The sequence below is a fragment of the Corvus cornix genome, chromosome 14, assembly GCF_000738735.6.
Source record: "Corvus cornix cornix isolate S_Up_H32 chromosome 14, ASM73873v5, whole genome shotgun sequence".
Classification (NCBI taxonomy): Eukaryota; Metazoa; Chordata; class Aves; order Passeriformes; family Corvidae; genus Corvus; species Corvus cornix.
Genome location: NC_046344.1, coordinates 3,672,148 through 3,685,013, shown reverse-complemented (window position 1 = coordinate 3,685,013; position 12,866 = coordinate 3,672,148). Strand labels below are relative to the sequence as shown.

Genomic DNA, 12,866 nt, shown 5'->3' with positions numbered 1-12,866 from the left:
GGGTGCATTCCTGGGGCAGCCGGGTCCCTCAGGGTGCTCGTGGCCCGGTTGTCCTCCATCCCTCGTGCCCATGTGGCGCTCTGCCACCTCTTGTGACCTGGGTGGTGCTGGTGAGGATGGGGAGCATCAGCCACCTAAAGGCAACCACATCACTGCCAGTCAGCCAGCCTGGGCCAGTAAAACAGCAGCCCTGCATCCTGTAACTTAAATCCCCCCCCCAAGTCTCTGCTCCTTCCCTTCAATGCCAGTCCCATTCTTGACCAGCAGTGCATCCCAGACAGCACCCTTGGATAACTCCTGCTGGATTTTACTGTGATGGGTTCCTTGTGAGCATGGGCAAGAGACACACGAAGCACTGTAAGGGGCCACATCAGAGAGGCATGCAGAGCTACACCCTGCCTCACACAGCAGTTGTGATTTTCTGGAGTTAAATATTCAGCCATTTCCTTTGAGATGTCTGTGGCTATGAGTATATTGCTCACTTTTTGTGCTGCTGAACATGTCCTGGCTGCAGGCTGCCCCGGGGATCCCTGTGCTCACCTCTCTTGTGCGGGTGTATTAAAGGTGGTGCAGCCCAGCTTTATCGGTTTGACCCAAAATCAACTTCATACTGTCACACCAGATAGAGCAACAGAACAAAATATTTAATGATCAAGTAGGTGATAAGGTCAGGCTTGCAGTAGTTAGACTGCAAATAGAGCAACAGCAAAACAAGTGCAAGCAAGCGCAGCAGCAGCAGCTTCCTTGTCGCAGAGCCTGCTGAGCACTCCCTGAGCTGTGCCCAGGAGCTGGAGCTGGGCATGTGGTACAGCCCCTGTCCAAGTGCAACACCAGCACAAGTACAAGCTGGAGTATAACTACTACAGTGCTACCTTTAGTCGCGTGAACTAAAGCTAGTGAGGCCCGAGGCCGCCCTACTTTGTCATCCCTTTATATTCTTCCTCCTTTCTTTCCTTCCATTTGCAGCACAGATCAGCTTTAGATGACAGCAGCTTTAGTTTTATGTTGTAGGTTTACCATAACTGCCCCATTTTCAGTTGAATGGACAATACTGTCCCTATTCATCACAACACACCTGCTAATTGAGACTGAAGTTTGGAATTAGAAGCCTGTGGATGATGGTTCACCCTGCAGTCAATGCAGAGAGTGAGAAATTACCTTATGCCAGCTGATTCATCCCCTGAAGGATCCTTTCTCTGAAGGGTAGAGAAGAGCTCCTGAGCAGGTACAGCTCCTGAGGTGCAAGTGCAGCAGGGGGCTGAGCTCTCCCAGCTCTCTGGTGGAGCGTGGCAGTCCTGCTGCCCAGCCCCAGCTCCATTGCCCTCACACCGCCTCAGGCTTGTATCGCTTCAGCCACACCGACTCGGAAACTCTTCCCTTGCCATGGCTTCTCATTTTCTGCCACTTTAGGGATCTAAGATGGCCCAGTAAGGGATTGGACAAGTGCCAGAGCCAGGATGAGCCAGGAGAGGTGAGGGAGGGGTAGAAATGCCTTTCTCAGCAGAAGCAGAAAGCTGCTCAACTGGCCCCATCATAAATAGGCTGTTAAGCATAAAGTGCCTGGTGTGAGTTGGAAAGAACCCACTTCCCAAACCACTTAGATGTTTTCTGATAACTGTCTCATGCCTGGGTCTTGGCATCAGCCCATGTTACACCCTTGTGTCTGGGACTCTGTAATAAAGATAAGGCAGGTTGTATCGCACAATGGAAGCTCAGTCTGAGGCTCAGCTGAACAACCATCCTGAGGAGACTTCCAGATCCATTGAGTGTCTCTTGTCTCCAGCTGGGCCATCGATAATCAGCTCTGCTCTAGGGTTTGGACTTTGGGCTGAGAAATTCCCCATAGAGGCTGTCAGGGGAGAGTTCTCATGGGTTACATCTATAGAGGAGGTTTGAAGGCATTTCACTCTTTCAAACTGTCCTGAAAACAGGATCTCTGATGTGCTGTTCTGGGAATGAATCAGTTTCTGAGAGCAGGAAGGGTTTGCATGATACAGACATTGCAAGAGCTGTTGGAGAGAATGTCATGAATGAGAGAAAGTAACAGTGCCTGGTGTCTTCCTTCCCCTAAAGCTCAGGGCCAGACAGCTTCTCCCCACTGTAGCTAGATTTGCTTTCAAGCTTGAAGTGCTCACTACTCTAATGCCATGTTGTTTGATCATTCACAGGGCACAGCACAAACCAGGTGAGGCATGGGAGTCAAGGTAAAGCCGACATCAGCAGTGAGATCCAGGTCTGACTTATCCACTCCTGGAGGGGGCTGGAAAACAAATTTGCGGAGCAAGCCCGAAAAGAAGAGGAACAGCTCCATTTTAGCCAGTCCTTCACCAAGGCAAGCCCTTCGTCCTGAAAACAACCAGGGGAGAAGTTAATGATCAGCACTGTAACTGTTAATGTTGATGTCTGAGACCTTCTAAACTGGAGGTACAGTTTGGAAGAGCAGGCTGCTGAGATGGGAAATCTTCCCTTCCTTCTCTCCATATATTAGAGGTACTACTGACTTGGTCTCAAACTACACAGAAGCCTGTAGGTGTATGAAATTGTTCAGTGACTGTGGGTAACTCAGTGTCTCCCAGCTCTCCCAAAGAAGAGGTGGTTACCTACAGCAATGGTGGACAGGAGAAATGACCAGAAATCCCTTACCCTCTGTTCTGTGTCCCTGGCTTTCATACTTTCCTGAAATCGGGGGGAACTGCCATTAGCCTTGTCCCAGATGGTACACCCACACCTCTCTTACCTATGGAGAATGGAATAAATGCTTCTCTCCTAATGAAGTTCCCACTGGCATCCAGGAAATGTGAAGGGTTGAACTGATCTGGGGTTTTCCAATGTAACTCATCATTCAGAGCGGAGGTCAGCAGTGGAATAATCTCAGTACCCTGAAAGAGATCAAAGAAACTCATGGAAGAGGAGATCACTCCCCTACTTGAGCCAGACTTTTTTTTTTTCCAATGTGAAGAGGCAAATAAGACATGACAAATAGAACTGGGGAATGCTCCCCTGCCCCATTGTGGCTCTGTCTGTTTTCAGTAGCTGCTGTTTTATTTTTTTGGACCACAAAACATTCCTTTCTTACAGAGTCAGATCTTTCAAGAAAGGTGCTGGGGTAGAGGTTCCACAATTGACATAAAAGATTCAAACCAGTGTGATTTAATTAAATCTCTGGTTAATCGTGATTCAATCAACTGCAGCAGACCACAATCCATTGTAAGTTTATAATAATTATCCTGGATCCAAGACAAAGGGTCACAGCACAGATTAAACCATGCATCACCGTGTCTTTAAGTTATTTATGTGTTTCTTCATCTGCTTTAAAGAAAGCTGTGAGGAATCTGTGCAGCATAAGCTGCCAGCCTCAGAGCTCACCTTAGGAATCACATAGCCTCGGAAATTCACGTCGCTGGGAGTCGATCGTGATACGCCCATGGGGACAATATTGGCAAACCTCTGTATTTCATGTATTACTGCTTCTGTATAAGGCATTTTTTTCCGGTCCTCCAACTTAGGCAGCTCTCCCGGTTCAATGACATGGTTCATTTCTTCCTGAATCTTTCCTTAGAGGGAGGAAAGGATTAAGAAGCTGATAACAATCTCATCTTGCAACTGGAATGGCTACCAGTTTGGCAGAGATGAAGAAAAGGAAAAACTGTAAATATCTGGGAAAGGCAGAAGTGGGTAAGTCAGGGCATGGTGTCGTTCTTTCAGCTTTGTTGTTGAGCTAAGGCAGCTTGAATAGAGTCAGTACCATCCATCCCATGCCTGACTCTCATTACACACCTTTGTTACCCTATAACCTTCAACAGAAACCAGATCAGAATCAGCTCCTGAGGAGACCTTTAGTGATGTCAGCCCATAGCCTGCAGGTGAATAACGATGGGGGAGCTTTACTGTACCTGTAGGCTGCCCCTTAGCCTCTCCCACTTGGCTGGGCTGGTTTATTGCAACCCAGCTGAATAAAATTCCTTTGTAAAGTCAATGGTTTTTATATCTCCCAGAGCACTCAGAATAATTACTCTAGGCAACACTGAATGAGTTCCACTCCCTTCCACAACCAAAGACTTAAGCATGCAGCAATAAATAGTACAAGAGACTTGTCCTCCTTACTCTGAATTTCTGGGTATTTAATCATCAGAAGCAGCCCCCAGCGCACAGTTGTGGATGTGGTCTCAGTCCCAGCAGCAAAGAGGTCCAGAGTTGAAAACATCAGGTTTCCATTGTTGAATGCAGTGTGGGGCTTCTTTGACTCCTTCAAAACATGTGGGTAATACAGCAAGTGACACCCATATGTGACTGTGTTGCCACCATTTTTATCTGCATTTTAGTTTTCTGTGGCTTTATATGTGCTGGAAAACTAAACATTTAGTCTTTTAGCCTTAGGGCCTATGCTGTGTGGAATTTGTCTGGTCCCAAGCATATGTGCAATCCCCAGGCCCAGATATTAGAAATAATTCCAATAAATTGGAATTTATTTACTGCAACACAGTTTATCACTGTACCATTCTCACAGGAAAGTTTGGGATGATCTCTTCCTCATCTGTGCTGAGTGGCAACTTATTTCACCCACGTGGGACATCTCGACAACAAAATCCCTTTAACCAGCAGTTCCAGAGGGGCCATGGAGCGAACACAGCACAGCTCCCTGTGAGTATGATATATTCTGCTTGCTGCAGTTGTTCTGTTTCCACTCACTCCCAGTCCCTGACAGATGGCCAGTCCTAAGAATAAGCCAAAGCTAAGGGAACAGAAAGACACTGAGACTCAGCTTTAAAGTACCTGTTTTTGCTTCAGCAGAAAGGCATCCACAAAGCCTGTTAGGTCATTTTCATTCAGCTCCTCTTTGTGTTCCTGGAAGAGCTTCTGGAGAAAAGCGTTCAATTCACTGATATTTTGTAGCACTGTCTTGGAAGCTCCAGAGAGAAATCCAAAGGATGGGTAGAAATTATATAACTGTGGAGCAAGAGAGGTCTTACTGTTAATTGGCGTTTTTGAACACATACTGGTATCTCAAATCTCACTTCTGGTCCCTTGTCCTATGCCCTGCCATTTCAGGCTGTAATTGCCCCCCTTCTACAGTCCAAGGAGCTCTGGATTCCTGCAGAAATAGTATTCTTTCTGTAATACAAGAAGGCAGGTTTGGGATTGTGCTTCTGCACTTCAAAGAGGATAAAATTGTTCATTTCTGAAGACTTTGGTTTGTTGGTTTTTTTTTTTCTTTTACTAATAAGCTTCACAGACTAAGTGCAGGAGCCTGGGAATCTGTGCACTGCAGATACAGAACCACAGATGTGTTCTGTACAGGATGACTTGCTGATAATGTTCTTGTTCTCAAGAAGAAAGATGTGGGAGGCCAGGAGAATGAACCCAGGAAACTGGATATCCCCCAAAAACCTAAAAGCTAAAACATAAAATTAGGCTCTTACCAGCACCATAGGGGAGCCCAACAGCTTAGTATTTTGATTTATCAGCTTCAGCAAAGCTAGAAACACTGGATCATCATATTCAAACCTCTCTCCAAACAATATAGAGCAGATGACATTGGATACAGCATTGTTGAGTATCATTTTCGTATCAAATGGTTTCCCTGTATTTCAAGCAATGAAAACAAATAATGATGTGATTATGTTCCTTTCAGTCTGGTTTCCTATGGAAATGTAGTCCTGAGCTCCCAAAGAAAACTCATTCCCCACCCAGAATGCATAGCAGGGCACTCTGTTTCAGTGTTTTAAGGCCTTGGTTCAATAACTACTGCAGTGCATGCTGAACTTTAACCACGAGATACCATTTGCTCAGAGTTAAACTTTCATTAATCTTTATTGTTCTGCTAGACCTGTTCTCTGTCTCTGGCTGAAAGATTTGACACTCACCATGATAGGATTCAAAATATTTGATAAGGGCATTTACTTCCTCCAGGATTCGGATCTCAAGGGTTCTCTTTCCCATTCCAAAATCTCGCAGCGTGGACAAGGTAAATCTTCTCATAGTTTTCCACAGCTCTCCGTGGCTGAATGCTATGCCTAAAATAAAAGTGTAACATCCTTATGGCCCCTGGGGTTCATAAACGTTTGTAAGGCTTTCTTATGCACTGGTACCTCCTAAGATCACAAAAAGTGATCTCTAAGAGGACATTGCTCTCTGCTGTGAGAATATAATGAACAGAGACAAAACTTATCCAACCAAAACGTCAATTACCATTTCCTTGTGTCATTTTCCTAAATATGGGTATTTCTGCCCTCTCTCCAAACTCTTCAGCATGATTTAAGAGGGCATCCTTGATGGTTTCATATCCAGCCAGTACCACAACTCTCCTGGGTCCAAAATGCACAGTGAAGACGTTGCCATATATCTTGGAGAGCTGTCAAGGTGAATAAATATGTTCATTCAAAGCCAGATCTGGACTCAAACACTAGTACTGGCCACCCTAGGCGGTTTCTAGTCCAAAAGGAGCCTCCCAGCCCTGCCTGATGTCTGCAGGTAATTCAAGTAGTGAGCAACAGCTATCGATTGCCAGCATCTCTGCTTGCACCCTGTTTGCACAACAAGGTGTCTGCTATCAGTGCTCCTAGCAGGGGAGTCAGGAAAATGCCACAGCATTCCTGTGGTGTTCTGCAGTAACAGGCCAGCAATACCACGTTGGGAGGCTGGTTAGAGAATGCTGTAGCAGGCAGGCCTGTTTATTGTAGTGCTGGTGACCTGAGGCAAGCGGGTGTGCACACACCTTTGCTGAAGCCACAAACACTGCAAAAACAAAGCCAGACAATAACTCTTTCTTTCAGGACAGCACTTGTCTCTAATTATGTCAAGGTGGGTAGTGTTGCAGTCATCATGAAATTATTTGCTGGCCACCAGAAACTTGAATCCAACTAGGAAGCATATTCTGGTAGATAATGTCACAGGAACGTTAGGCTTTTATAGCAAATTAAATATGAATCATCTGTTACCCAGAAAGGTGGCTTTGACAAGCTAATCATTCACTCAGTATTTTAGGCTTCGTTCAAACACACTGCAAGCCATCCGCTCCAAATGCCTTCTTGTTTCTGCTATGCCTGGGTTACCATTTTCTATGCATTAGATACATTCCACAAATTGAATTTCAGATTAGAAGCAGCTCCTGTTATTACGCCAGACAAATTGAATTTGTTTTCATCAAACGGTGGTTTGACGGCTTGGGAGATAACATTAGTGCTGGTTCTTTCATCCCTGGCAGCTCACAGGGTGTGTGGCAGAGCCAGGGGCAGGGAATCACAGCTGTCTCCGAGCCTTCCTTTGGCCATCTCCTTGCGTTAGTGCTTCTTGGCATCCACTCTGGTTTTGCTCAGCAGCACAAGTATTGAATGTGGCAGGCCTGAAAGCCCAAATAAAGCTTCTTGGTAGATTATAGGAGATCAGTCTGGTGCCATCACATGACATTTGTATCATAAAATCCCCCAGCACCGCCAAAAATAGTTCATAGTTTCATACTGACATCCTCAAACATACCCAGGATCAGATGGGAACTCAGGACCAGAAGCCCGTCAGAACTGATCTCTACACAATCCTCTGCCCCATAAATCAAGGCAGATGAGCACTGTGTGCCTGCTGTAGGAATTCTGTACTTTGGCAACACAGGATGCCCTTTCTTCTACAGCTAACTGGAGGATTTCAGTGTCTGCACTGCCCTCTCACTGCAGATGTTCAAGTGGCTGAAGGAGTTCTCTGGGGACCAGCTTTCCCCCATCATAGTGTCCAGTAAGCAGCACAGACACAGGGCATGTGACATATCACTCACAGCACCTCAACTGTCTCTACAGAAACCAGATAAAATCTGAATTCCCCCTGACTTGTCCCCAGCTCCCTATGGGAACACAGCAGACACTTTCTGAAACAAACATTGCCCCTGGCTTTTTAATATTTAAGTCTTTTTTTATTTTTCTCTTCTAGAAATATAAGTATCCATGGAACTGTGTAAGAAAAAGCAATTTGTTTAGCTAGACATATAAAATCCATGCATCAAGTCCTTAACAACCCTGGGCAGTGTGTGCAGGGGAAGGGCTGGGGAGGCAGAGCTGTGCTTTGCATTGCAGAGATATAATTAGTTTTGGAAATAAGTGTGCATAGGACACCCCCTTTCTCTCTGCTGTGGGGATGATGCCTGTTCTTGCTTCATCCCTTCTATCCACCCATTCTTCCTAGAGGTCTGGTGGCAATGAGACATCTCTTGATGGCAGCAGCCTGGCCCAACCTGCAGCCTCTGAAGGGCTCAAAACACCAACGATTTGGAGTGGATTGCAAGGGGGGTGTGTGTGTGTGAGGGGGGTCTACGTTTGAGTGTGTATAAAGAAAGGAGTGTATTATATTTATATATAAATACAAGTATGTGCATGTGCACCTCTGAAGGTGAAGTTGTTCTGCCAGCCTACCTGTATGCCAAATATCTCCTTGCTGCCCTCCACACAAAGCAAACACAACCACATCTCTATTTCCCCAGCTGCGTTTCTCGCTTCAGGAATTGCACATTTGCCCCCTGCCTGCTCGCTCAGCCCCTACCTCTGTCAATGACTGGAACGGCTTTTTCAGGTCCACCACGTTCAGGTTTCCGATCAGAGGAAGAGGTCGTGGCCCAGGGGGCAAATCGCAAACTGACTTCTTGGAGCTGGAGAAAAAGTAAAGGAGAGCAAACAGCCCTGCTGCCAAACAGAGCAGTGAGCTGGAGCCCACGTACTGCAGGAAACTCTGCACAGCCATGGCCAGACCCAGGTGTGGGCATGAGCATATTGGGGTCCCTTTATAGCCCTTCTGTCCTTGCCTGAACACACCTTCTGGGAAAGTGCCTTTACACAGAGAAAAGGGCTCTGCAGACTTGTTTACGTCCACTTAGACCAGATGTACTCAATTTTCCTGCCAGATAAAACACCCTCTTTTATTCTGAACCATGGATTATCATAATCTGGAGCTCTTATTTCAGCTGTAACACTGGGATGAGGTATTTGTTTTCCAGTGAATATCTGTGTTATGGGCGTGTTGTTCTCTGTGTGATTTCAGGGCCAGAACTCAAGGACAGGACCCATGCTGGACTGCTGTCACTGTGCCAGGTCACAGGACTCAGCTGGACCACTGGTGGTGCAATGGAGGAAGCAGGACACAGGAGGGAAAGCCCACAATAATGCAGGGCCCAGGGTGCAGCTGGCAAGGAAGCCCTCGGGGAGGACAAGACTGACCATGGAGAAGCTGGAATGGTGGATTCAGGACTGCTGACAGGAGCAGATCTGTTTACAGGTGACAGTTCTGATTCTCTTTGCTTTCCTGACACCTCTTTGAACAAATCAGTGTTTTCATTGCAGTGTTTTCATTGCAGTGTTTTCACTGTTATTGTCTTTGTCCCAAAAATCCTCTACCAGCAACCCCAAAATGCTCCTGAAACCACTTCAGTCACTATTTTGCAGTTTACTGCCCATAGAACTGTGTGCCTGGATGGCCGTGTCTGGCTCATCACCATTTGGTGATGACTCTCTCTGTTCATGAGCAGCTGCAATCCTCTAGGAGAAACCATCCCCTGCCCCTGCAGGCAATCCTGCCTAGATTGGGCAAGAGATCCTGAATCCTTGTAACTTGGGAGGAGCCAGGATCAGAATCTGCAGCTGGCCAGGCAGAGGATGGAGGAGGGAGGCTGCCTGGGCAGCTGCTGCCAAGGAGGAGCACATGGCAGCAGTCCTGGCCCTGCAGGTACTGAGTCATGTCCCAAGCCAGGGCACGGTCCTGCAAGAGCTCACGTGCCCGGGTGACAGCTCCCCAGGAGCCACCCCCACACTCTGCATCCTTGGGGGGTGACAACAAAGCAGAAGTGACCATGAACAGGAAGCCACTGTTAGAGATGGTGGCTTTGGGGGAAGGAGCTGATTTGATGCTCTATCCCATATTCCCCAGTGGGGATATTTTGCTCCCCAGTTGCAGATTCTGGCAGATTACTGGGCCGTGCTGCTGTTCAACCCTTTAGAAATCTTTAGTTTAATAATTCTTTTGCTAGAATTCTCCAAGGCTCCGGGGTGCAGGCTACACTGATGGAAAAATGATGATTATTTATTAATAATAATAAAAGTACATTAGCCAAAGGCAAGGGGAATCAATAAACTCTAACTAGATTGACAAGAAAAAGGAGCCTGCACGTCTGCCTGCTCTCCAAGGCTTGTTATCAGGAGTGGAGTTTTTCACAAGGGGGAACTTTCCTGTGCAGAAGAGGACCAGGCAGGGTGGGCAAAGAAAGGAGGGCAATGGATGGTCACGTCCATCTCAACATTTGCTGCACAGTTATGAGGTCTTGGCCTGCACCCTCCTCTCCCAGACATTTCCAAGAATATCCTGTTCTGCCAGATTCTTCTCTGAGCAAATGGTGTGACTACTGGGACTCCTGAGACTTCATAATATGCAGCAAAGGAAGGAAAAAGCCCTACATGGGGCTAGTTGGGTACCAAAGGAGGAAATTTGTTGTTTCTGTTTACATAAAACTCTGTTGGAGTAGAGCTGGCTGCTGCCAGAGTGAGCAAAAGCACCTTCCCAAGGACTTCACTCTGTGGTAACAATACAGGGTGAGAGCCTTTCTCAAGTATTGAGCCCATGGACTTGCAGCCTGCTGGATTGGTGTGCTGTGAGAAATGATGGATGAGCTCTCCAGAGGGAGGGAATCTTTGCAGTTTTAAAAGACAGCCAGTGTGATTCCTCACCTCCATTTCTTCCTCACATCCTTCAGCTTCCAGTATGCAATCCTGAACTCAGCCTACAGCTACAGGCTTGCAGGTGAGGATCCCACACAGGACTGGGGAGAAAACATTGCTCTCTGCTCATGTCTTTGTCTTTCTACCAGCCCAAGGCAGAACCATCTTCAGGTAAGCAGACTTTGTAGGCACAGTTCAGGGGACTCATCAGTTCCTCCTAGAAAATGAGCCTGCACCTTAAACAGCACAGTAACTCCTGTGTGCTCATCTGGAGAAGGTCACATCACCTTCTAATGGGACACAGGTTAGCAGTGCTACAGTAACCGTAGGATAATGCAGGGAAAGAGTTGTTATAAGGCCATAATTCAGTCAATGACTGCTGATAACATAATAAACCATGAGAGTGAACACCAAGTGCTTGTGTGCCTTGCAAGGCTCTGCCACTGATTTACAGCCTCCAGAGATGCCTATCAGCCCATGCATTGTTATCAGGGATATATAAAGCCTGAGCACACCCTATTAAACATTAACATTTTTAAAGACCCAGATGTGTTAAAACTCAGGCTGCTCCTTGCTAATGGATTTTGCTTGCCTTGACAAATGCCAGTGCAAAAAGAAATCAAAAGCTTTCCGACTCTGACCTCTTTCAATTTTTCATCATTATTGCATTGTTTTATTGGATTACACCCACTTCTTCCCACCCTGAAAATCTTTGTTTCTACAGGATCACTACAGGGTAGTGATCAGTATCTCAAGTGTTCACTTTGCTCATTTTTATACAAACAACTCTTTAACTTCTTTTCATTTATCTGTCAAATCAGTGTGGGTTGCAAATCTACTTTGGGAAGAAAGACTCCTGAAAAATATTTTTTTAAATCATTATTTCATTGCAATATTTTTTTTTTCTAGGAAGAGATTCATGGTTGGTTATTTTTCCATATTCTGAGCTGAAAGATTATATGTGACTGGTCACTGGGAGAAGAAAATAAAAAAATCTGTGCATGAGATTTAGTGCATTGTCCCTGCAATGAAGGTGAGAATATTTCCCACTTGTGTTGAGTATTTACCATTCTTGGGAACTTTGTTGCTTATAAAAGCCTTCTTTTTGTACTGAATGGATGCCATTCCTTCAGGAGTCTCACTCAGTGAGAAAGTACATGGGACATCCTTGGCTTTGGTGCTGGTACTGTACTTTTAAATATGCTTATCTACAAAAATATTTGCAGTAAAATCCCTTGTAACTGTAGCTAGAACCATGATCTTCCAGATCTACATTTACACCAAGTCAAGGCAGCCTGACCTGGGAAGTGAGTATTGAGTAGGCTGGGTTATGAAGAGCTGATTTTCAAAAGACAACTGATAAATCAAATGCCTCAACATAGCTCCAAGGATTTTTTGTTCTGGGTCTCTGGCTTCTGTCTATCTCAACAAAATACTGCAGAAATTGTATTAATCCAAGAGAAATTTGAGGCATATCATGAAGGGTGATTAGTTGGTATCTACAGAAGCAGGGTTCCAGCATCTTACTTTTGGCCCCTGTCTTGATGCAGGTGGAGATGTGGATTTAGATGTACCAGAATTGCAGTGAGCAGTTTGAGATAAAGGTTTATTTCGCCTCTCAGTGCAGCATTGCTATTTCTACAATGTTCTTCTCTAACCTGATGAGGTTTTGGCTCAGTAATAACAGAAAATGAGCTATCACTCTGTACATCTTTGTAGAGCATATAACATATTAAGGCCCTGACCTTATTGGCATGAAGCTACAATTTCCCTGTAAGTGCAAAACAATAATATTTCATTAATCATCCACAACAGAAATCCCCATTCCCCAGACTATTCTGCCAATATTCTGCATTTTTGCTTGTCTAGTAATCTGAATTAAAAGGGAGAAAAATGGTTTACAACAGCCTGTGGCAGTGATGTAGCAAGAGGCCTTATGTAAGAGCTGGCAGCATGCACGAAGGTGAGGTGCAGGAATGAGTGATCCTGGAAGGATGTTTCTCTGAGGTGTGTTCTGTGCCTGGCCTGGGAACAGCAGTCTCAAGGGCACAAATTCCAGCATCTGAATGTGCTTGGTCTTGTTCAGCTCATTAATTTCCTACAGCTATCCCAAGTCAAGCTACAAAATCCCCTGGTGCTTTACTCCAAGCCTTTCATGGCTCGTCAATAAATTATTTTCCA

The 12,866-nt window shown here is 45.6% G+C and overlaps 1 protein-coding gene and 1 long non-coding RNA gene across 2 annotated transcripts; one reads left to right on the top strand and one right to left on the bottom strand.

Moving 5' to 3' along the window:
* Nucleotides 1-954: 954 nt before the first annotated feature.
* On the bottom strand, nucleotides 955-8,752 carry LOC104685039 (cytochrome P450 2K4-like). The gene is made up of 9 exons (XM_019281761.3): nucleotides 8,524-8,752; nucleotides 6,190-6,352; nucleotides 5,865-6,014; nucleotides 5,421-5,581; nucleotides 4,774-4,947; nucleotides 4,105-4,246; nucleotides 3,367-3,554; nucleotides 2,738-2,879; nucleotides 955-2,346 (listed from the first exon to the last, which is right to left on the bottom strand). Exons 1-9 carry the CDS (start codon nucleotides 8,719-8,721, stop codon nucleotides 2,159-2,161), a joined length of 1,506 nt encoding a protein of 501 aa, XP_019137306.1. The 5' UTR covers nucleotides 8,722-8,752; the 3' UTR covers nucleotides 955-2,158.
* LOC109143617 lies at nucleotides 4,293-11,690 on the top strand. Its single transcript, XR_002043916.2, has 4 exons — nucleotides 4,293-4,641; nucleotides 9,019-9,252; nucleotides 10,721-10,856; nucleotides 11,595-11,690. It is a non-coding gene; the product is annotated as an uncharacterized LOC109143617 (long non-coding RNA).
* The last annotated feature ends 1,176 nt before the right edge of the window (nucleotides 11,691-12,866 follow it).

Excerpts from the sequence above, each read along its gene's own strand:
- LOC104685039 (XM_019281761.3), bottom strand. The coding sequence starts at position 8,721 with ATGGCTGTGCAGAGTTTCCTGCAGTACGTGGGCTCCAGCTCACTGCTC. Across the intron at positions 6,353-8,523 it reads CGTTCCAGTCATTGACAGAG|CTCTCCAAGATATATGGCAA; the intron begins GTAGGGGCTGAG and ends TCACCTTGACAG. Across the intron at positions 3,555-4,104 it reads TAAATACCCAGAAATTCAGA|GAAAGATTCAGGAAGAAATG; the intron begins GTAAGGAGGACA and ends CCTCCCTCTAAG.